This window comes from Canis aureus, chromosome 22 (genome assembly GCF_053574225.1).
Source record: "Canis aureus isolate CA01 chromosome 22, VMU_Caureus_v.1.0, whole genome shotgun sequence".
NCBI lineage: Eukaryota > Metazoa > Chordata > Mammalia > Carnivora > Canidae > Canis > Canis aureus.
The window spans coordinates 24,029,277-24,053,981 of NC_135632.1; the positions used below are offsets into that span (position 1 = coordinate 24,029,277).

At 41.3% G+C, this 24,705-nt stretch overlaps 1 protein-coding gene across 4 annotated transcripts in view; it reads left to right on the forward strand.

Moving 5' to 3' along the window:
- Positions 1-23,829, forward strand: part of CPNE4 (copine 4) — a 462,790-nt gene extending 438,961 nt beyond the window's left edge. For all 4 annotated transcript variants that reach the window (XM_077865181.1, XM_077865182.1, XM_077865184.1 and 1 more), the window contains exons 12-16: positions 5,841-5,895; positions 9,121-9,172; positions 10,299-10,432; positions 16,079-16,315; positions 22,070-23,829. In XM_077865181.1, the coding sequence (XP_077721307.1) occupies positions 5,841-5,895; positions 9,121-9,172; positions 10,299-10,432; positions 16,079-16,315; positions 22,070-22,204 (613 nt within the window). In that variant the 3' untranslated portion in view covers positions 22,205-23,829. The remainder of the gene's footprint in view (positions 1-5,840; positions 5,896-9,120; positions 9,173-10,298; positions 10,433-16,078; positions 16,316-22,069) is intronic.
- Positions 23,830-24,705: the final 876 nt, after the last annotated feature.

Below are 24,705 nucleotides of genomic sequence, written 5' to 3' on the forward strand. Positions count from 1 at the left end.
GTAGCACTTGCCCAGCTCCCGTGAACGTTCTGGTCAAGCTGCTCAAGATCAAGGTGACATCCATTCCTTGGGCCCTGCAGACATGTGGGTCTCTGACCACCTGCCACATCCTCCAACCAAAGGCTGGTCTATCTGCTCTCAAGAGAGTATAGATACTGAATGCATTGTTTGGAAGCACAGACTGCCATTTCATGGATGTGGCCACCCCAGAATGACACCCAGGTGTCAGCGACCTGTGAAGGAGGCAGGAGTCTTCCTGCATGGTGTGCTAAGAGGCAGACTTAGGTCTGATGCCCAATCTGACAGGTATTGGGTTTAGAATCAGAAGATAGGTTTGTATCACAGTGCTACCTCCTCCACTCTACCAACACCAGTCAGTGGTTCTCAGCCTTGGCTGCACCCTGGAAACATTTGGGAAGTCTTTTTTTTTTTTAATTTTTTACTTTATTTTATTTTATTTATGATAAGCACACAGTGAGAGAGAGAGAGGCAGAGACACAGGTAGAGGGAGAAGCAGGCTCCATTCACCGGGAGCCCGATGTGGGATTCGATTCCGGGTCTCCAGGATCGCGCCCTGGGCCAAAGGCAGGCGCCAAACCGCTGCGCCACCCAGGGATCCCTCATTTGGGAAGTCTTAAAATATGCCAATGCCTGGGCCCCGTCCTAGAGCCTGATTTAATTAGTCTGGTGTACATCCTGAGGAATCAGGATTTTTTCATGGGCATTTTTCTAATGGCATCCCAAGGTGAGATCCAGAGTTAAATCAGTGAGATGAGTGAGATGGAATGGCTAAGGACCTATGTAGCCTCTGTTGGCTGCCAGGCACCTCACATGGTAAAGACAGAGATAAATTAATAAAGCATAATGTTCCCCCAGTTGGTTCACCATCTCAGGGAGAAAAAGGCATGTAAATAAATCACAGCCCGGCAAGGTTAGGGTAGCCTTGCCCTGTGTAAGGATGGGGACTGCATCAAGAGAGAAGGATTAAACTTTATCCTTTGTGGGAGAAGAGGTAGTCAAGGTGGGGGCCTTCTGGGGATGGCAAATTCTGGGATGTTCAGAGTTTTGCTGAATCTGTCCTTTGTTGTCATTAGAACTTGGATGGACTTACCTTTATTATTCTTAATCTGTAGTCCAGACCAGCCTCCTACGAAGGGCAGAGTCAACAGGGGTAATAGAAAGAGCATCAGGTTAGGGTGCCTGGGTGGGTCAGTGGGTTAAGTGTCTGCCTTAGGTTCAGGTCATGATCCCAGAATCCTGGGATCAAGCCTCACATCGGGCTCCCTGCTCCATGGGGAGCCTGCTTCTCCCTCTCCCTCTACCTGCTGCTCCCCCTGCTTGTGTTTGTGCTCTCTCTTGCTTTCTCTCTCTCTCTCTCTCTCTCTCTCATTGATTTATTTAATTAATTATTAAAAATAATATGAAAGAACATGGGGTCCTAGTGACAGGAACACCCTGGTTTCAGCCCCCAGCCCTGCTACCTCTATTCTGAGGTTTCCATTCCATGGGCCTTGGTGTCCTTGATTTCAAATGGAAGATTTATCGAACTTGCCTTGCAGAGCAGTTGTAGGGATAGACATGACATGGCTAGCTAGCACATGCTCTGCCTGTTATGGTCAGTAAATGATAGAAGCTATAATCTTGGATACTCTTAATTAGTTTTAAAAATAAACCGAACACAAAAGGAAAAAGGGATTATAGTATCGGATCTAAAGAACATTGTAGACCAATGACCTTTACTTTTTGGTTCTGAGCACATAGCCCTGAAAAGAATTTTATAAAAATGTGTAATCTCACACATTCTTACATTGAAATCCAATGTTTTCTATCATGAGTTTAAACAATGACAAAGACTGAAAATCCTGGTGTATTGTAAATATGGACAATTAAAAATAAAACTCTCACATAATTCTTGTAAATGCATCCAGTAGGATCTAAATGCCATAGCTCTGTGATAATCACCATCATCCATTAAAAAATGCATGAACAAGCTCTTTAGCTGGAATTGAGAATTTTAATTATTTCTTCTTTTTCATGAAATTGTATTTCCACTCCCCTCCCCCATAGAATTTCATCCTAATGTATCTTTAAGATTTGGGCTCAAAATTTTTATTGATTTCTATAATAAAAATATGAATATAAATTTTAAAATTTCTAATTTCTAAAATTCTGTGTTGAAAAGTTTCAAAATATTTTTAAAAATCTTCCGTTTGAGTATCACAACCAATGTTAGTGCATAATTGATCAAAATAACATAAATATATTGGAAATGTCAATATCTAGTTATTGTCTATGAAAAATAAAAAAAAAATTTTAATGAAAAAAATAGTGGAGTTTTTCCCCCAAGTAGTTTACATATCTGTAAATAAATGCTAAAATGCTAATACTAGAATAGAATAGCATCAATTATAATCTAATTTTTTGTTTTTATAAATATAAATTCTAGGAAACTTGTTCTTGTAAATAAGTGCGTGGTAATGGAAAGAGTTTGACTAGCAGTATTATCATTTCTTTCAGTTCTAATTTATAGATCAAAAAAATCACATAATGGTTTATCACCAAAATGTATTTTTAATGATCTACCAGCTAATATCAACACTTCCTACAATTTTTCAAAGCAAAAACTGGCAACTACCTGACTTGCAAAAGGATTTGTTTCCTAATTCTCTTATTTTCTACTGCAGAGTTTTTATACTCTGGAACAATGCACCATTGTGGTTAAGATTCAGAATGGGTAAGGAGAAGGATAATTGTGAAAGGGAAGGTGTGAATTGAGAGCAGGTCTTTCTATTACAGGTGTTCCCAGAAGATCAATTTTAACAGAGAATATATATGAAAGTAGAGAAACTGAATACTGATTTCCTTTAAAAAAAAAAAAAAAAACACCAGGTCTCCTATCCCCAGAAGAGCTTTGTATTTCCATGTACCCCAGTGTTAGGACCACTGTCTTAAAGAATAGTCTTAATTAAATGTCTAGGTGTTCTGAAATGCCATTTTGCTATGAGTCAGCCTCTGTTCCCTTATGGATGAGGTAATTTGTCTTTATTTTTATTACTCTCTTTCTTCATCTCAAAGTCTTCCTTAACAGGAGGGTAAAAATGGTATTTGAAAATGAATCTTCCATCTGGTGATCATTTGACCAAGGTCATTCTCTAACATGTATCCAGTAGTCCTGAACTAACAAGTTCAGGACGACATGCTCATTACCATTGAAGAACATGGGCTCTTTTATTGTATTTTATAGTATTTTATTCTAATAGTAAGAAATATTGCCTTTAGCAACGTAGTAATATTGAATTTTCCAAGTTGGCAAGTTCCCCCCATCATTTTCCCAGTAGTTGCTGAGTGGCCCTTTTACTCAGTGCTAGGTGGATTCAATCTCAAGTTCTTTGATGTGCTGGCATACCAATGCTTGCTTATGTGCTCAACCTGCCTTCTCTTGCCTTTTGCATAAGACTCCTATCTGCCTACTTTATTATTTTTTTTACCTACTTTATTTTTAATCAGGAATAATGAATGTTTAAATCCATTGTGCTTAGGCTTAAAATTTTTTCTTTGGTATGTTTGTTAGTTAGAGACTTTGTGGTGGCTAACTTCAGAGAATTGATGTCCTCCTGGGTCATTAATTATTCTTCTTGTAGGTGAGGCATTTTCCCTACCTCCTTGCTCTTGAAACTCAATTACATAACAGTGCATCATGCTCAGCAAACTTCAAATCCCCAAGGGTGGCTTAGAAGGTATAAAAAGAATATCATTAAGGCTGGAACATTGGTTTGGTGATTAGAAAGGGATGGAATATTAGATCTCACCCTTCCTAAACTCATCAAAGAAAAAAAAATAAAAGGTGTGGAGACTCAGGTTTCTGTTTTGACTTCTGAGACATCTCCGGGTTGGAAGAACCAGGACCCATTCGCCACCCTGGAAAGTTTTCTTCCAGACTTACCCCAAAAGTACCTCTGAACTCTCCCTCACAGATTCCTATCCATACCTGCTCCCCTTGTCTTGGTTAAGGAGAAATTATTGAGGCAATGTATTTCAGTATTTCCAAGGACCGGAGGTATTTTTTCTCAGAGCTGTGGCTAATCCTTTATAAGCTGTTGTGTTTTTCTATTTACCAGTATTAATACCTTTTCTACTATATGCCAGATGCAATGTACCACAAAGCTCGTATCTACACAACAGTGAGGAAAAGAGAGAGCTGGTGGTTTTCTGGCAAACTTGACTAATTTTAAAGAATGTTGGCTTCCTTGTATCTCCTAACCCTTACCCCAAATCTGCTCAGCTTGGCTGCATTTTGGTGAAGTTTTATCAAAGCCTTTATTGGCTACTAAAGACCTCTAAATCTGATGGTGATGAGTAAAAATCTGGTTTTTGTACTTTGACTTCTCTGTCAGCCTTGAGGGGGTCCCCTTTTGTTGACAGAGCCATTCAGGGACCGTGAGACCTAATCTGAATTTCCTTTTTTTCTTTGGCTAACTCTGCAAAGAACAGAGAAATGTAGGGATTGTTCCAAGAATAAATCTCAGCTGTATTTTTAATGGGAGAGAAAATAAAAGGAAGATGGCATGAGAAGGATATGCCTCTGCCAAGAGCAAAATTCCAGAGCCCCATTGAAACAAAATTTGCCTAAGGAGAGTCTTATTTATAGTTTGGCCAAGGGACCCCATTACTGCAAGTTCCAGAAGGAAGTCACATTTAATGCTATATACAATCATTAAACCATAATGGGACAGCATAAAAGACATGGCCTTTAGAATCACACAATCCTCCCTGGTAAACACCTTAGGCCATTTTCTTAGACTTCTCAAGATTCAGTTTATTCACCTATAAGCAGGAATAATAAGTAAGTGGAACTTCAAGAATTGCATGAGAATCAAATAAATGTACATTGCCTACCATCATACCCAGCACATTATATGTGCAATTAAGGTTAATTCTTCTCTCCATCATCTCACCTATAGTATAGTAAGGAATTAATATAACATACATGAATGAGTAAATTAAGAGAATTTCAATATGCATAAGATAAACCAAGCCATGATTCAAATCATGAGTTATCCAGTCATTAAATATTTATTGTGCACACACTCTATGGCAAGTATTATGCTGAAGAGAGGGGCAAGGGACAGTTTGAGACAGAAAGGCAGTGGAGATGTAAAGATATTAATGCCAAAAGAAACAGCATCCTTTTGCATTCAGGAGACAAAAAAAAATGTAAACAATGTATCATTGTTTGTATGAGTTAAACTAATGGACACAATGAGTCCTGTAGAAGGAACCAAGCTCTGACAGTTAGCTAACCTTACAAGCTTCCCACTGATTTTTTAATATCTCTTTGGATTTAGGCTTGTCTGGATTTGAACCCTGGCTCTAACTAGCAGCCTGATTTTGGATAAATCACTTTACCTCCCAAGGCATTTCCCCACCCTGGGAAATGGGAATAATGATATCTCTCTACAAAGATTTTAAAGGATAATATATATCAAAACCCTAACAGTCAACCACTGGAGTTATGTAACTCATGATCACTTTTCAAGAAAATTGGCATAGGAGAGTTGAGGCAATCCTGGGCCATTTTATTCCATAGTAACAAATCTAGCAAAAAGTTATGGGAAGACATTGCAGACTAATGACTGTAATGAACTTTGGGGATTCCTTCTTGATTTTAATTACCCGTGCTACTGCTGCTATCCCTTTTTACTATAGATAATCAAGAAGCATGAGTCAGCATTTGACATAGTAACGTCCTAGTGAGGTAATGAAGGTTCATGTTTTTCTTCCTCATTAGATGAACAAATGAAGCAACTTCTTTTTTTTTTTTTTTTTTTTTTTTTTTACAGTGACAAGATGTTCCCAGCCTTTGGGTTTGGTGCCAGGATACCCCCAGAGTACACGGTGAGTGAGCAGATCCTTTGCTGTAGCCAAAGAATAACTTGCACTTTTCTCACAGGAGTTCACTTTTGGCCCTTGATAAAACTATGTAAGTAGAGCCCCAAAACTCAGAAATGGTCTTCAGAACTAGTGAGATTAGCTCACTGGAGCCTATATTTTGATAAAACTCAATCTCCTGGTATTCTGGATAGGTCTTCTCAGAGGTCCAAATGAAGGGTCATGTTGAGCTTCTTAACAGATATGGTCAAAGACTGAGAAAACACTCAGGTAGTTGCTCTCCACTGGCTCAGAACCTATCTATTCAGATATCCCCCAGATAAAAGTCCTACCAACAATGCCAACTGTGAAAGTCTGTGACAATAATGTCTACAGATGCCCCTCATTCCAAGTCTCTGAGCAACAGGCCTGTGTGAGGGAGAGACACAGAGAAGTCCTGAAAGTTCCAATGATAACCACTGTGGCTTCAAGTATTGGGAAGCTGAAAGGTTTCTGTGAAAACACTGGAGTCCTATTTGATAGTCATTTCTCACAAACAAGGAAGGCAAAGATTGTGAAGAGAGATTTGCACTGCAGTGGAGCTGAGGCATTGTGCTGTGGTATACCAGATGCTCCTGTGGGACACTCTCCCCAGAGAACTCTGCTCCCACAAGTAGAAGGGCCTTGGAGAGACAGAAAAGTCCCTGCCCCAGCTTTACCAATTCCTCTGAGGTACAAGCTAAGTGGAAGCAATACTGCTCAGTCATCAGTTTCCCTTTTACTGATTGAGTCACAGGGCAGGAGAAAAATGCTGACATTTTCTCCCACACCAGAGCTGCCAGACCAAGCACTTTTCCCTTTTGTGTACTTTTTTGAAAGAAAAGAATCCATACCCCTGTTACTGCTGGAAGAGCAGTGGATGGAGTGGTGTGTCTCTCTGACCTGTCCTCTTTCTTGTTTGCCTTATATCCCACACTATCTTCCCTGCTAGCCATGGCTACAAAATTATAGAAGTATTTGTTGGAAATTGAGCACATGGGGAGGAAGAACATGGGACAGGAGTTACTGGCTGGTGACCTGTAGACATTATTCAGGCCACAAATGTATTATATTGGACACAATTTTTTAAAGAATTAAACAATTTCATATACAATGTCAGATTTCTCACCTCTCTGGAAAAACTAAAAGACCTGGCAACACTAAGATTAAAAGATGACAAATGCAAGAATTAAAACTGAGGATGCTGGCCCCTTCAGTGGGGTATCAATTCCAGAATGTGGGCAAATGGGTACCAACCTTCTTCCCAGAGCTCCTGAGCTTTGAAAATGAGATGTGCCTCAATAACCACCAATCCATGGGTTTCTTTGGTGGCTCAGTTGGTTAAGCGTCCAACTCTTGATTTCAGCTCAGTTCATGACCTCAGGATCATGAGATAGAGCCCTGTGTCAGGCTCCACACTCAGTAGGGAATCTGCTTGAGATTCTTTCTGTGTCTCTCTCCCTTGCCCTCTCCCCCCTCCCTCTCTCTATTTCAAATAAATAAATATATTTTTAAAAAGCAAAAACAAAAAAACAATCACCTGTCCAATTATCCAGAGATGCTTGAGCATCTTTCACCACATCGCCACCAGGTAGTCTTCTGGTCTCAGCTTGGCCAGCAGGACTAAGGCCAAAAGTATGCAGTACACTTATTTCAGGCCTTTTCTCATCTGTGACACCTGCCTGGCCCCCCTTCTGGAGTAACTCATCCTTTTTGCTGTTTCCTGAAGTCCTCATGCTCATTTGATCCCTTGGCTCCACACTGCCTGTCAGCTAACTTATTCTTCCTGCTGTCTTAAAGAGCATCCCTCTCACTTCCTCATCGCTGCTCTCAAAAAGTCATGCAAATGCCCCTTTTCCATGCCTAATTTCCCCTCTGCCCTGACAGGCACCAATGGTCTCAGTCTGTCAGATACATCCAGCAAGTTTATCACAATTGACTTCTTTAGGATAAAATCTGAGTTTGCCTTGAAACTGAGCCACAAGCACTAATGTCTTAGCTTGCACTCTCTGGGGGATAGACTTTGAAAGAAAGATTTGGTTGCAAGTTGTTTATTTGAGAGGTGGAAGAAACCTCAACAGAGGGTGGAAGAATGGAGGGGGAGGTCAACATAGGGTGTGCTAAGAAGCCAGTTACCACTGTGGGCAGCTAGAGCTTAATTCTTCTGGGGGCCCCAGGGAGACAATGTAGGGCATGCACAGACCCTAAGGGGTAAGAGAGCTGGGGTATTGATACACCATGTCCTGTCATCCCTTGAGTGATTAAGGGCTGCTCCCCAAAAACATTAGTTTCTCAACATTTTCAGCTAGGCAGCCAAAGCAGGCTCCGGAGGCCTGAGAAGGTAAGATGGTTGGAAGTCAGCTGACTTGCCTGGATGTGCTCAGGACAAGGAAATGTGGGATAGGGCACCAACACTAAGAAAAGAGGCATCTTTTAACACGATGACCTATCTTCTAGCCCCCAAAAGAGTCAGGGCATGGAAATCACCTTTGAAATGGAAATCTCTGTATAATTTCAAAAGATCCAATAAAAATGTCCAGATGCCAGAACATCCCTCCTGTTTATCAGGTTTTAGAAACAAAAAAGGAAACAATATCTTTTTCGGCCTTATGCATAGGTCCTGCCAGGTAAGGGAATTTGTGTTGGAAAAGTAAAAGTATTGCTTTATTACTTTTCCAAGAGTAGAGTCTATTTTAACCTGTGTATATGTGAAAATCCTCCTGCCCTATATTTCTGCATATCATGTTAGAATGATTCTTAAATGTCAACAGCTTAGCTGGAGACTTCATAACCATCACCATGTTGGGCAGACAGCTTGCGTTATTGAGCTATCATTGTTTTTATCACTGGGTCCAAATAGAGCTCAGCCAAATCTAAGCCTCTAGGCTGTGGCCAGTTCAATCTGGAAGCTATTTGGAGTTACATTTTTCAGAAATCTTTTCTTCGATTTCTTTTTTATTTACCTTATTCTCCTCTCCTGCCAGCATTTATCTGATTCTGGAAAGTCTTCCTGTCACCTCAACACCACAGGGAGCTTAGAATTCACCCTCCATCTCAGATTGATTGTGTAAAGGCTTAAAATGGTTCCTGCTGCTTAACACATAATGAATGTAATGGGCATTTGTTTGCAAACTCTAAACCCCAGTGCCTCCTTACTGGATTAAAGTTGTAATTCTCCTTTCTTCCTTTTTTAAAATTTTAATTGGTGTCTAGGTCTCTCACGACTTTGCAATCAACTTTAATGAAGACAACCCGGAATGTGCAGGTAAATCACACATAAAAGAAAGCTGAGGTCTCACAGCCCTTCTGTGTGTACCTTTCCTATTTTAGTCTCTCTGCTCTGATGCAGTGTGTCAGTTATCCACAGTCATCTGTCCACAGCAGAGAAGTAGGCTCCCTCGTTCCAAATAAACTGTGCTACTCCAAAGGCAATAAAAAGCCAATAACAGAGAAAAAAAATAGTTATAAAAGACAGAATGCAGAAGAGATCTTGAGCTTACACCAAGAGTATTGATGCCAATTCTGGATTTCTCTGGCCAAAAAAAACAAAACAAAAACGGGGGGGAGAAATTTACCCCATGGGCAGTGATTAGCTACCCTTCTTTCTGCTTTCCAAGTTTTCATTAGGTATTTATTTTTCAAAACTTCCTCTCTGTGAAAGAATAAGGAGAAGGGGAAACATGGAAATCATTTGATACCATCAACGTGCTGACAAAGGATATGACCTCAGTGACTTCAAACAAGTACCTTTATGGTTTTGTGCCAGAAAGAGCCTTCTCAAAGGCTTTGGTCAGTGTTGCATTATTTCCAGCCAAAAATTCCTCAGCATATTACATTAAATAATGATGATGAAACCATGTACACATGACTCCTAGGGGTGGCCCAGGATGGTGTATACTAGAGGAGAGTCAGTCGGTGGTATGAAAACTAGAGAAACAGTAAAGCTGACTTGCCTAGTGGCTAACAGTACAGCCCCTAGATAGAGCCAGACAAGACCTGGTCTTAAATCCTAAGACTACAACTCACTTGCTGTGTGACCTAAGGCAGATCATTTAACCTCCCTGAGCTTCAGTTTTCTCACATATAAAAGAGGTATAACATCTATTTCATTGTGCTATGAGGATCTAATGAAATCGTATGTGTGAAGTAGAACATTAGGGAAAAGTTTGTGGAAATGGTTGCTTGACTTGAGCTTTGAAAGAGAATGACTTCGGCAGGAGGATAGGCAACACCACCATGGATGTGGTGTTTTCTTTTTTACCTCATGGATATAAATGTGATGTTGATAAGGATGACTAGGGGCAATTAAACGCTTTATTTCTCTGTGTGTTTGATTACACATGTATTTGAGAGGACTACTGAACTTCTGATCTTTGCCAATTTCACCTTAGGAATTCAAGGAGTTGTGGAAGCCTATCAGAGCTGCCTTCCTAAACTCCAGCTTTACGGTCCTACCAACATCGCCCCCATCATTCAGAAGGTTGCCAAGTCAGCATCAGAGGAGACTAACACCAAGGAGGCATCGGTAAGGAGAGGGCTGGTCCTCCTGCTAATGGGCATTTACCTGGATATTGGCCATCGCATCCATCCCACTCTGGCAACAAATCCAAACATTCTCTACCTGTGTGAGTTTGGACAAATGCCTTAACCTTCCCCTATCCTCAATCTCCTTTTCTGAAAAATAGAGATAATCATACCCATCTCTGCTGGGTTATTGTGAGGCTTAGAGGTGACACATCTCAAATGTCTGCAACATTACCTGAACTGAACACAGGAGACACTCAACAGTGGAAGCTACTATAGTCACCAGAGTACGGGTCATTAGCCACCTCATGATCCTGGGGGTGGGGTGGGGGTGGGGGACATCCAAAAATAATCTTCTTCCCCATATACCCATACTACAGATCAAAGAAAAGCAAAACAGAAGTAAAACAATGGATAAATCTGACCCTGGTAGTCAAATGCAACAGCACAAAATATCATGGCAAATATTTGTTTCACATTCTATTCATGGCTTTCTTAAGAAAATTGCAAATCAAGGTAACAAGGCCAAACAGAATTTGGTTTCTTCTCCTAAAATTTTAGAGTTCAGTATATTACCATAATAACTTTTCTATATATCATTTTTGATGATACCAATATACTTCTTTTCTAGCTTTCTTAATTTTTTTTTTCAGATTTAGTAGAATGTTGCTGATGTCTGAAATTTTCTCTAATTTTATCCTGGGTTCCAAGATACTGCATTTGCATGAAGAAGATATCATATACTGCTGACATGAACTCATCCAAGCTATTTGCACTGTACCCAGGTTCTCAGCCTTCCTCATATTAGAATAGCTGGAGGACCATGCTCATATCTGATGTTAACCTCTTGTGTACTGGAACACATCTCCTCTCAATTATCCAAGGACATTGACCCAGCAGTTATGTTCCTCCTCTCTCCTTATCATCTATTTCCCCTTTCTACTGAAGGCTCATTCCCATTAGCAAATAAAACAGACTATAATATCTATTTGAGTTAAAATCTCTCCCTTGACACTACTTTACCCTTTAGCTACCGTCCCTTACTTTACTCTCCTTCAAAGCAAAAGGGGAGTCTATCTCACTGTCTCCATCCACCCATGCCAGTCAGACTTTACTCCTCAACATTCATCTGAAAATTATACTTCTAACAGTCAATGGCACCTCCATCTTGCCAAACATACAGAGGCCATGGAGCAAATTTGAATCCTCACTGATGCAAGATTTAAGTATAAGGGTTGGACAAGATCAGTATTTCATTTTATTCTTTTTTTTATAAATTTATTTTATTGGTGTTCAATTTGCCAACATATAGAATAACACCCAGTGCTCATCCCATCAGGTGTCCCCCTCAGTGCCCGTCACCCGGTCACCCCCACCCCCCGCCCACCTCCCCTTCCACCACCCCTAGTTTGTTTCCCAGAGTTAGGAGTCTCTCATATTCTGTCTCCCTTTCTGATATTTTCCACTCATTTTTTCTCCTTTCCCCATTATTCCCTTTCACTATTTTTTATATTTCCCAAATGAATGAGACCACATAATGTTTGTCCTTCTCCAATTGACTTATTTCACTCAGCATAATACCCTCCAGTTCCATCCACGTCGAAGCAAATGGTGGGTATTTGTTATTTCTGATGGCTGAGTAATATCATTTTATTCTTTTTTCTTTTTTTTTTTTTACTTTTTTTCATCACTGGAACTTCAAATTCAAACTCTTCAAATGATAATTGTTCAGAAACCCAACATATAAAATAGATTTTAAGAAAATAGATTATTCTTGCTAAATCTGGACTAAGGGATGAAATTCAAATTTGTCTGTTCTCCTTTACCTCCTTATCCCCAAGAACATCTAAGGTATCCCCAGGGCTCCCCAGAGCCCAGTTTGAAAACGTAATGATCCCAGCTCCTCTGGAATACTGAGATCCACAAGAATAAAAAGAGAACATGACTGACATTGGTCAGGATTTGGGCCTGATATAAGCCAGCATGAGTTTTTGACCATGACTCACTCTCCCAAGGTCAGGTGGGTCTGCTCTGAAAGCACAGATCAGGAATCAGTGGAGGAAGCATCTAATCCATATAGCCCCAAATAATTTATCCTATAGGCCAAAAACACTGATGTTTTTTCCCAGAGATTTTCCCTGTTCTTTGAAGAGTGCATGGTCTAGGGGCCCTTGTTATCACTGATTGCTAAGGGTTCTAACCTTGAACCTCTTTGGCAAGTTGTGCAGGGAGTCCATGGCTATCAGACTTTCTTCTCAATTTTATGGAACTCTTACACAAATTGGAAAAAAAAAAATCCCCTCCTTACAAAGTTCGTTCAAGTTCATTCAGAGACTATGATATTTCATCTGTGAACATTTTCTAGCCTGACTTTGGAAGAAACTACTGCTTGCTTTATTGGAAATTTCCATCAGGATTTTGATCCAGCAGTCTTCAGCCTATTACCTTTAGCTAGATTGAACCTTGAAGGATCAGATTCTCGAATCCTGACAATCTTTTCAGATCAGAGGTTCTGGACCTTTTTTGTTCCCTAAACACCATTAACAGCTGGAGAAGCCCAAGGACCCTTCCTCAGAAATGCTTTTGAGTACACAAAATAAGCTATATATTAAAATAAACCAAATATATTGAAATGCATTCAGCAAAATTTTTTAAGTGTGGCTAAGAAGCATGATAAATATAGTAATAAAATGCTTCTTTTATTAACATTAAATTATGAGAACCAATAACTAGTCTAATAATTCTGTAAATTCTAAGTAGTGTTGATATAAATGATATAGTAAGATATTTGCGGTTGCTGTAATATGACAGGAAAATATTCTGTGATTTCTTTTGGTGACTAAGTCATGAGTACAGTTAAAATTAATTCTATTTGTTGGTTATAATTGAAAAAATTATAAATTTCGGTTGGTGAAACTAAAATGTAATTTATCCGAAGTTCACAAACTGTCTGAAGTCTTTCAGCAGTCCACAGGCCCAGGTTAAGAATCCCTGCTCTAAGGTCCCAAGGCTTGCTCAGATGCATGTTCTAACATGCATCTCTTGATCTCAGGGTTGTAAATTCGGGATTGTATAATTCTACCCCATGTTGGGTGTAGAGATTACTTAAAAATAAAATCTTTAAAAAATAAAATAAAATCCCTGCTCTATATAAAAAGTCAACAAACTGCATTCTGCAGTGTATTTCAATGACTTACAAGCGAAGAATGGCTTTTACATTTTTAAATGGTTGAAAAAAATCAAAAGAAGAATAACTTCATGGCACAGGGAAATTATATGACATTCAAACTTTGGTATCCATCAATAAAGTTTTATCAGAACATCACCATGCCTGTTCATATTAAATATTGAATATGGCTATATGGCTATTCTCACACTCTACTAGCAGGGTTAGGTTGTTGGACAGAGATCACTGTGGCCTGCAAAGGCTAAGATACTAATTATTGTCCTTTTACAGAAAATATTTTCCAAACCCTGTCTCTAGACCATTTCAACTCTAAAACTTCTTGATGTGGTAAGGTGGCTATCAGATGTTTTTGTTCCTGGAGGCATTGAGCAGGTAGGGGGGTCCAACCTCTGGTCCACAAAGATCAGATCAAATGGGAGTTGGGGGATGTGGAGAAAGAAGGAGGAGGACACAAAAGTGTGACTCACACAAAGGCCCATCTGCTTTTGAGTCAGAAACAGTCTCCCTCCAAGTGTGGCATCCACCTGGCCTTCCAGGGCACAACTTAGGGAGTTGATTTATGATTTGGTGTATTCTCTACTCCTTCCCTCTGTCCCAACCATCAAGTTGCCTCCTACAGCCCCTAGCTGCACCATCAGGTCATCCTACTAAAACCTTCCTCCAAACTCCCAGGCCACCTTTTTTCTGACTATGTAAGACTCAAAGAGCATGGGTATGGATACAAATGTACAACTCAAATGCATTTGAAAATTGGTTGGTCACCTAGAACTAGGGGTGGGTAGTTAATTAATGGACATGGAACAGAATTAGTCTTTATATTAAATACATGGAAAACATTTAGAACATGTGACCATCTTCATCATAGTGTGAATTGCTGTTCAGTGCCTCCAGTTGCACTTTTGACATGTTATTTTGTTTAAAATATTTTTTCAGATTTACAGAGAGAAGCGGGAACCTTTAACAATCTATGCACAACCTTTTAAGTATGATTCTCAGAACCAGGTGTTTTCAGAATGTGGCTATTCTATCCAGCCTCTCTTCTTTGAAGAATGGCAACTTGGAATGACTTACTAATCCTACATTTACTCCCTGCAGATGTTGGGCATCTTGCAAAAATTACATTAGATTGACATGAGTTAGCATCCCAGTGCCCTGCTTCCCCCCCATCTCACAGCAGATGCTATTATGACACCACTCACAACTAACAATAGTGATGACTTCTGATGGCCTGCCTTTTCCAGACCCCATAGCAAGTCCTAAGCCCTCCCTGTGCTGATGAATACAGAATATATTATCCAGTCTTGTTCTCAGATGTGCCACCTGCCAACCTACCCAGGTGGAAGGATGCCAGCCAGGCTGCATGCAGGGAGCTGGGACTTGGAGCAAGAAGCCACAGGAGCTCAGCACCCACAAGCACACTCAAACTAGACCATGGTGCATGGCCTTCAGGGGAAGAGGCAGCAACCCACACCTTCTGCTAGCAATGCTTTAGACTAGTGCTGTCCACCAGAAATGTTACGGAGTTGTATATGCAATTTTAAATTCTCTAATAGCCCCATTTTTAAAAGTTAAAAGAATCAAGGGAATTAATTTTAATCATATGTTTTTATCTAACCCAATACAACCAAAATATCCTCATTTTAATATGTGTTCCATATAAAAAGTTATTAATAAAATATTTTACATTCTTTCTTTTGTACTCAGTCTTCAAAACCCATGTGTATTTTATACTGACATTAACTTAAGCTGGATACTAAATTATCACTGCAAATACTTGATCTAGATTGTAGATCTAGAATACTTGTAGATCTAGAATCACTGCAAATACTTGATAGATTAATAGTTGAGAAACTAGATTCACATACCTGAGTTGTTCCAAACGTACTTAAAAGGTTTCCAATAACCAAATCAAGTCTTCATTTTGAAGGTTGAATTTGAATTCATTAAAATGAAATAAAACTAAAATCTTATTACTCTAGCCACTTTTCAAGGGCTCAGTAGTCATGTGGAGCTAGTGGCTATTGTATTGGGCAGTACAGCTACAGGCTCTGAAAAATCCCCCAGCTGAAGAGGGTGGGTTAAACGGTCTAGTTCCACTCTTCAGGAGGTGAAGGGGTGTAGACCCAGAGGAGGTAAGGAGTTCTCCCAGGAGCTCAGAGAGTGGAGGCTTCGAGGCCGGCCCCTCCTGCCTCCCCTCTGCTGCTCTGTCCACCACACTGTACTGTGTAACTGCCATTAAGGTGATTCTTAGAATTAACCCACAATTATTATCCCTGCATCGAAGCTCCATTCATTGTCACCTCCAGTCTTTAGGGCCGTCAACACAGGACTCATTAAAAGTCTGTCAGCACTGTCACCGTGGTCAGTATGCACAGAAGCCACCCCGGTGCATAACTGGTACTGTCCTTGTCTCCCCCACCCCTCGGTCCCCGTGCTCACCTGGTCTCCGGTCAATGGCAGCAATACTTCATCCTGCTGATCCTCACCGACGGTGTCATCACGGACATGGCTGACACCAGGGAGGCCATTGTCCACGCCTCCCACCTCCCCATGTCGGTCATCATCGTCGGGGTGGGCAACGCTGACTTCAGTGACATGCAGATGCTGGACGGTGACGATGGCATTCTGAGGTCACCGAAGGGAGAGCCTGTTCTTCGAGACATCGTCCAGTTCGTGCCCTTCAGGAACTTCAAACACGTACGCATATCTCTGGGGCTTCCCGTGGGAGAGCAGAGCCCAAGCGAGCACCTCCCACACTTCCCACCAATGTCTGGGGGGAAGCAATGCCAGCCATCCGTGCCCAGGCCGGGCCATCTCACACTCAGGATATGTAGAGAGCTTCACTCTTTGGAAAAAGATGCATAATTCCAGCAATGGCTGAGGAGTCATGCTAACTGTGGCAGCCAGCATTTCACTGGCACTGCCCTCATCCGTATAATTTAGGCTTTCTGGTGTATGCAGGGCTGCCATGTACAGTTAGGCAGGTTGCTCCCTGCTTAAGGGTGCCCGGCTGAAGTGACAAAGAGAAGCTGAAATTCAGCCCAGGTTCTCCTTGTCAAGCCATGTGCCCCAGGAGAAGCCTGTGTTTGCCTTGGAAAAGTCTATTTTTGAAATGATAGAAACCTAAATCCTCTCCAAGTATACACTAAGCAGCATCAAAGATTTCTTTACCTTATTAATGAGGGAACCAGAAAGATGGCAAAGCTGCTTCAAAGGAGGATAATAAAATAGTTGCTGATGGTCAGTGGGAGGGAATACTAGACCAGGTTTCCTAAGGCAGATTTGAAACTGGTTAATGACCCAAAGGGTAAAAAACCTTCTTCATCATCATCTTTAGATTACCTTCTCTACAGGGCAGAAATCTTACTAGTTTTCTGCAAGTTAACATTTAGCTTTACACTCTTGGATTTCCACCAGTAACAAACAGTAGGTCAAGCAGTGTGACAGTCCCAAGATGACCCTAAAGCAGGCCCATCAGACAATGCTCTAGCATGACATCGAGAAATTGCTCCGTAACAATTTTTCAGCATTTCCAAATTTGGGGTAATTACCAACTGCAGAGAAGAGGCACCTTTAAAATATAACCAAACCCTGTACCTGGAAGGGCTGCAGTTGCCCCAAGTGACGCTTTCTTCTCTGATTCACACACAAAGTCTCCTTCTGTGCTGGTCATGGCCCTGAGGAACCCTTCAGAGCCTCCCCCAGCAGTATCTGTGACTCACGTAGGTTGTCACAGACAGTTGTCTGTGTTCTTTTGTTCTGTGACCCTCGTGGAAGCCACTCCAGAGCAGAGCATCCCTGCCCCCTGCTATCCATTGAGGCCTTGCCCTCTGCTGTGTGTATGGTGCCAGTGATACTGCTCCCAGGGCTTGGAGCTACCCCAGCAGGAGGGAATCTCGAAAATCCTCAGTGCCCTGCAAATACCCTGCAGTCCCCTTGGGAATGACAGGCGTCCCCTCCTTTTCATGCTACAGAGACCCCTCTGTCACCTGGACCGTTAATGCAGTGAAATCTGTGTCCCTACACCTGCAGGATCCCTTCTACAAGTGTCTTTAGCTTCCTGTCCAGCTCCTCCACGTTCAGGCCTGAAGTCAGTTATTAGAGGCAGGGTGAGGAAGGAATAGGCACTGTGCCATCCACTTTGAGCTTTCCCTCCTGACATTTTCTGGAAAAGCCTTTCTCCTCAAGCCAAAAGCCCTCATTCAGATGCATTGCTTTCACTCTCCTAGCCATTTTGCCAGGTATGTCCAGAAACATCTGAATCCCAATTTGGGCTCACACTGGGACCCCAGCTACACTGGGTAAGGCAAGTATAGGAGTGAAAGGATGGATGGATCATTATTTATTATCGACACATCCCAGTGCCAGTGTCAGAGCCTTTGGCATATACTTCTCATAAACTGCTGTTTGCCACCTTTTGGGGACAGGCTTTAAAGCAAACATTCAGATAAATAGTGAGCCCAGCAGCCTCCAATGAACCCTACATCTCTTGGCCTGCTGGGACCGCTTAAGTGAGATCCTTGAACACGCCAGGGCTCCCCACACAATAAGGTATTGCTCATAACTGTACTGCCACACAGTTGCAATTCTCTTTTTTAGGAGGACTGTGTGTAATTAGAATCATTAGAGAAGCCTAAAATCAATCCCTGGCTATAGTGTTGAGCGGAAAGGGAGTTCCAAGCCCCCAACAAGCACATGGGCAATAGCGTGGGTGAGGGCTAGCTGTGCTACCACAGCCCCCCTTCAGTTTGCCTGAGGAGGGTATTTCCAAATGAAACCACTTACTAAATAAAAAAGGCTCACCAAGCCCTCAGGTGTTCTGCATGTAGACAGCAAGAAGTGGTATCTACTGCCTGGACGAATGTGCTAGAACAGGCTCAATTTGCTGCACTGTGATCATCAATGAAGCTACTTACTTGCATACTGCCCAAGGTGGGGAGAGGGGGTGGCTTTTCCAGATTTTCATTTCCTGCCCCATTTTGTCAGCCAGACTGAAAAAGTCACATTACTGCCCACCACCCATAACTTTGTGCGAGTGAAGAGGGGTCAAAGAGCTCATCCCCTAGGAGAGTCACGCACTTCCCCAAACCACCCTCTTCCTGTCCCTGCATACATACACACCTGCAAACACACACACATCTGTGTGCTACAGCAGTGCCACAGAGCCATGCAAGTTCCTGCCTCTCTCCCAGCCGCATCCTGTTCACCTGCTGTGGGTACGGCACATGCTAGACTGGGACCACAGTGAAATGATAAAACCACGGGTCCAGGCCTCAAGGAATTTACTGGAGTATCACATGTTTGGAACATAGGTGGCAGCAGGAAACTGCCATGCTAAGCAACCTGCGGGTGGTTGAAAGGGGTTCAAATGTTACACTGTAGGACTTCATAGCAGAGAGGAACAGCCCTGAGGAAAGCCTCATAGCTTGAGCTGGTAAGAGGAAGGACAAATCCATAGTGGGCAGGGAATTGAAGGGGCCTCAGAAACAAGGAAGCGCGCTAACCAGGTCAAAGGAGTGGGGTACTGCTCATACGTGTCTGCTGCATGGTCTCCAGCTGCTTTGTGGGTTACAAAGACAACACCAGAAGCAAATCATGCCCCTTATCTTCATGGATTTCAGATTAGAGCTTGAAAACCATATCATTATCCGAACGTATCTACTCTGAATTCATACACAGTAAACGAAATGGAAGGTAAGCTGACATCATTTCATATGAGCGAGTAACCCATGAATTGCCTCCCTTTACATGATAACTCAGATCTTGGAAGGGGGCAGGGCACAGACTCTGAGCTGTGTGGCTCCAGGCAAGTTAATTAACCTCACTGTGCCACAGACTTTCGTCTGTAAAATGAGGCAGATGACACACACATTTGGAAGAATAAAGGTGGTCTTATAGAAAGTTTAGCACAGCACCTGGTCCTTGTAGGGGGTTAATAAATACAGCTGCCTTCACATTTTTGGCCCTTTCCCAACCAGATAATGCCCCCAAAGCTCTAATTGCTCACCAGAGCCACCAACCCAGATAATGCAAAGGAATTGGGAGAGTCATTTAGAAGGACTGTATGTATGTGCCATCTACATACAGCGACAAATAGCTACATGTGGCTATTTAAATTAAATAAAATTTAAAGTTCAGTTTTTCAGTCACTCCAGCCACCTTTCAAGGGCTGGATAATCACACGTGTCTCGTGACTACCACATCGGACATGGCAGATGTAGGAGATTTCCATTATTATACCAAGTTCTATTTGACAGCACTGTTCAGGGTTATCTTTGGCTTCACCTAAGAACCAATCCATCTTACAGTGGATTGCACAAGTGGTTCTTTACCAGGGACAACTTTGGCAATGTCTGGAGACATTTATGATGGTGGCAGCTTTGGATGCTATTTGCGTGTAGTGGGTAGAGGCCAGGAGTGCTGGTAATCATCCTACAATGCACAGGACAGTTCCCCACCCAAAGAATTATCAGGCCCAAAATGGAAATAGAGCCAAAAGTGAGAAACCCTAGGTTGTATAAATACAAATATGTTGTTCTTATGCAACTAGAAGTTAGGGACTGGCAGCTGCCCACATCTTTTTTTCAGAGATTTGATGGTATCAGCACTTGGTGATTTTCTTTGCTATTCACTCAAGATGATAAAACAATTTCCATAGCTCCAAGAATTACATTCTAGTTCAAGGAAGAAATGAAGAGGAAAGGGAGACATGTCTGTCCCCTCTAACCATGAAAGAAAAGCTTTCCAAGAAACAATCCTTATGTTTCAAAGATGAAATTGGGTCATATTGGGGTGCCTGGCTGGCCCAGTTGGCAGAGAATGTGACTCTTGATCTCAGGGTCAGGAGTTCAAGCCCCATGTTGGGCATGGGACTTATTTAAAATTAAAAATTTAAAAAGAAACAAAGAAATTGGGTCATATGGCCATCCCTAGATGCATGAGAGGCTGGGAAATTAAGTATTTGACTTTCTAGCCTTTATGTGAACTGTGGCCAGAGAAAACGATAGGAATGACTTTCATAGCTACCCCAGTGTACATGTGGACCATGCTCTAACACACAACCCTGAATAGACATTTATAAACTAAAAGAGCATTCATGGATGCCAAGTGCCTAACATGTCATGACATCTTCAAAATGTGAGAGGTAACTTTAGAAAAACTCCTTGACGTGTTTTCAGATTGTCTTTAAGATACATGTCTCTCTTTTGAGCCTCCTAGAAACTGTGTAAGATAAACCCAATCCCTATCCTTTGCTATTTTGTCTCTAGGAACATTGGGGCTTAGCCAAGTTTAATGGCTGAGTGGCAAGCCACATAAAGAAAGAAAGAGCAAGAAACCAGGTCATTCGACATTGAGTCTAGCCCTTTCTTTTCTTTGCTAAGGAATCTCAGACACTCATTAACTGGTTCCTTGGTTTCAAGTTTTCAACTTCAATAATAGCTAATAATGAGGCTCCGGCAATTTTACTCGCCCAGGGATTGGAAAGTTAGTACCAAATCCCAGAGCCAGAAGTCAGATCCAGCTCTATATGACTCCAGAGTCCATGCAGAAAACCAACCTCCACCTTCCTCTACCCCAAATCATACAGTGAGATCATAATGCTGATAGGATAAAGACTACATTAATTAGTGGTATTAAAGACCCTCTATCACCTAACCTCAAGCTTATTTTCCAACTGGAATACTCCAACAATCCTGCATCCCCAACACACACACACACACACACACACACACACACACACTTCCTTCAGCCCCATCAGATTACTCACTGTGCTGAGAATGATCAAATGCCATTCCCCTTGGAAGCCTGCTGTGATTTTCTCTAAAATGATGCCATCTTTTCATTTTCTGTGTTCTGGTCCCAGGGTGTTTGTGACTCTAGAGCAGTGCTTCTCAAATCTCAGTATGCATAGGAATCACGCCAGGGTATCAAGGTAAAATGCAGATTATGCTTCAGTGGCTCTAGAAGGGGTCTAACATTTACATTTCTATTAAGCTCCCATGCGAAGTGATACTGCTGGTCTGTAGCATGTACTGTGTTCAATCAATCTCACAGTGAAGTTCATCTTGGCCACACTAGGCTCCCCTCCTTAATGGCAAGAACCACAAACTCATAAACCCTTAGCACAGTGCTTGGAATTGAATCCAAATTGGGAACAAAACTTAAAGAAAATTCATTCTGCCCTCCAACTTTCACCCGTCCTCAGATGTGAGTAGTTTAAATTCTGAGACAGACATTGAAAAATATAATTATGAAATTAAAAGTTCGCTTTCCAACAATCTGACAACTCTTGCTTAGAGTAGATGCTCAACAAATATCGAATGACTAAATGAATGAATGAGAGAGAGAGAGGCTGGGTGCTCAGAGCAAGATTGCAGTCTTTTAGGCTGACTCTGGATCAGATTCCTGTGGCCAGGTGCCAAAGTCACGGTGATTTCTTCTTCCCTGCAGGCATCTCCAGCTGCCCTGGCAAAGAGCGTGTTGGCTGAAGTCCCAAATCAAGTCGTGGACTATTACAATGGCAAAGGGATTAAGCCAAAATGTTCATCAGAAATGTATGAGTCTTCCCGGACACTGGCACCATGAACTCCACATACTTTTACAGAGTTCTGAAATACTATACCTGCTAATATTTAATACTTCTACTACTCCTGTACTTAAAAAGACACACACACATACATATTTAAAAAATAGCACGTTTTGGTGATTTTTAACTAACTGACAATTTTTTTTGCATGTGTAGCCCTGAGGCCTGGATCTGTTAAGCTCTTGTACTGTTAAAGACTTTTTACAAAGAAACATGGATAATTATAACTTACTCTTTACATTACAGCATGTCGCCTTGAAATAAAATGTTATCTGTATCCGTTTTTTATACAGGTTTGTTGAAATTTTGCTAAATTTCTTATTATCTTTACACTGTAAAGCATTTTGACACATTTATTGAACGTTGATAGCCAAAACATAATTTGGTTTTATCTGCTGCAGGATGAGAGACTTTTCAAAATGGCAGATGCATGGACTGTATTTTGCATGTTTAAAATAAAAAAAAAAAAACCCACACTGTTTTTGCAATTGTTATCTATAATCCCTCCCTGCTAAGAATGGTCTCTTTATTGAAGAAGAGGTTTATCCACCTAGACATAGTCTTCTAGAAGTGGGTCTGGGGCACCTAGCCCAGTACCTCTCAGACTTTACTGTGCACACAAATTACCTGGACATCTTGTTAAAAATCTGGACTGTGGTGCAACAGGTATGCATGGGCCTGAGATTCCGCATCTCTAATTAGGTCTCAGGTGATGCCATTGCAGTCCACATTTAAGAGTCCTGAGGTTCTAGACTCCAGGGTACCATCCCAGAGACCATCTGACACAGGAAAGCACCTAGTCTGCTTGAGAAGGGCACTTCTCCCCTGCCAATAGCACAAAAGTCCCGCCTGTCTCTGAGGTGGGAATAGAAAGTAGTGAAACTGATTCCAGAAGCTGCATACCCCAAATCAGTATCACTGCTTTATAGTCACACCTCTTCCTTAAACAGACTAGGGAGTGTTCCTCCTGGCCAGCCTCTGTTCTCTTAAAGGAGGCATCACAGAACCCCAGTGGAATGGTCCCATTTTTATGTCAATCCCTAGGAATGACCTCAAAGAGTCTTTGGTGGGATCGCAACAACAGAAACTTGTCAGTGGCAAATGGCCATGCAGTATGGTTCCCCAGAAACCTGGTCCACCAAGTTGATCTTTAAGCTTAGCGTGGGGCTTCCTATTGCCTCTTTGTATCACTCCTGAGAGCAAATTCTATCAGCAGAAATGCCTAGAATCATTGTTTTGCATGGAGGTGTTTTATTTTGATATGAACTGGCCAGTCTTAAACCAGAAGAATGAATGCTTCGCTTTTATAGTGTTCTCACAGAGAAATGGACAAGTGTTTTGCAAGTATAAAAGACATTAGGAGGAATTTATTTTTAGAGACATAGGGAAGTAAATCACAAGGCAAAATAGATCTGTTTGTTGTTTGTTGTGGGAGGAAGTATTAATAAGCAAATCAAATGCCTTGTATGGTTTCCAGTGTTATAATTATAGATCCTAACCTTGCAAATACATGTCAGCCAAATGCACAACATTTTGGGAATGATGGTAAAAAAAATGTATGACCAAAATAAATCATAAATATTTAAACTGTATTGTTTTATTAATAAATTGGGTACTTACAGAACTTTTTTTTGAGAGTTATAGTCTTGTTTCTCTTTTCAAGGCAATTCACTAATAGTGATTTCTTTCATGTAGACAACATGACCTCGGATTAGGACTAGCTCTTTCACAGTCCCCTAGAAACAAAAGGATATTGTTTTTAACAAACAAGGGATTAAAATATTTAGACCCTCTTGTACAGAATTACCTGATGGTGGTTTCTAATCCCAAATCAAGACACCTGTTTCCAAGTCAATGTGCCTGGAACATAGTAAGCACTCAATAGGTATTTAAAAAATAAAGAGATGGCTAATTAAGTGAATTAATTAATGAGTAGAGTGGTTAATGTCCCTCATGATTGATTTCAAATCTATTGTAGATTTAACAGGTGAATTAAGTGTATGGTTGCCAATCAAAATGATGCACTATGTCATTCCCCAAATATCTGTTGGGATCTATTACTTTCACGTCAGGATCCCTGGGATCTGTGAGATAGGGTGACAGACAGAGTCCAATTTGCCTGGCCAGAACCTTATGGCAGATTACTTAACTTTTCATACCCAGACTGAAGCCCAGCTCAAAGAATAATAGAAATAGTAGCTAATAATTATTGAGGGCTTATTGGTGCCAGGTACTGTTCCAAGTTCTTGCTATATACCATCTCATTTAATTTCCCAATGGCCCTATGAGGTAGATAATATTATTAGTCTCATTTTGCAGATGAGAAAACTGAGACATAGAGAGGTTAGTTAACTGACCCAAGGTCACACAGCTATCAAAAGCCATAGCGAGAATTTGAACACCCTGGCTCCTGAGCCCATTTCCTAATCCCAATTTCAGCTGCCCTCCTGACACGATACCCATCTACTTGCCATAGTAAACAGTAAACAATTAGGCCATT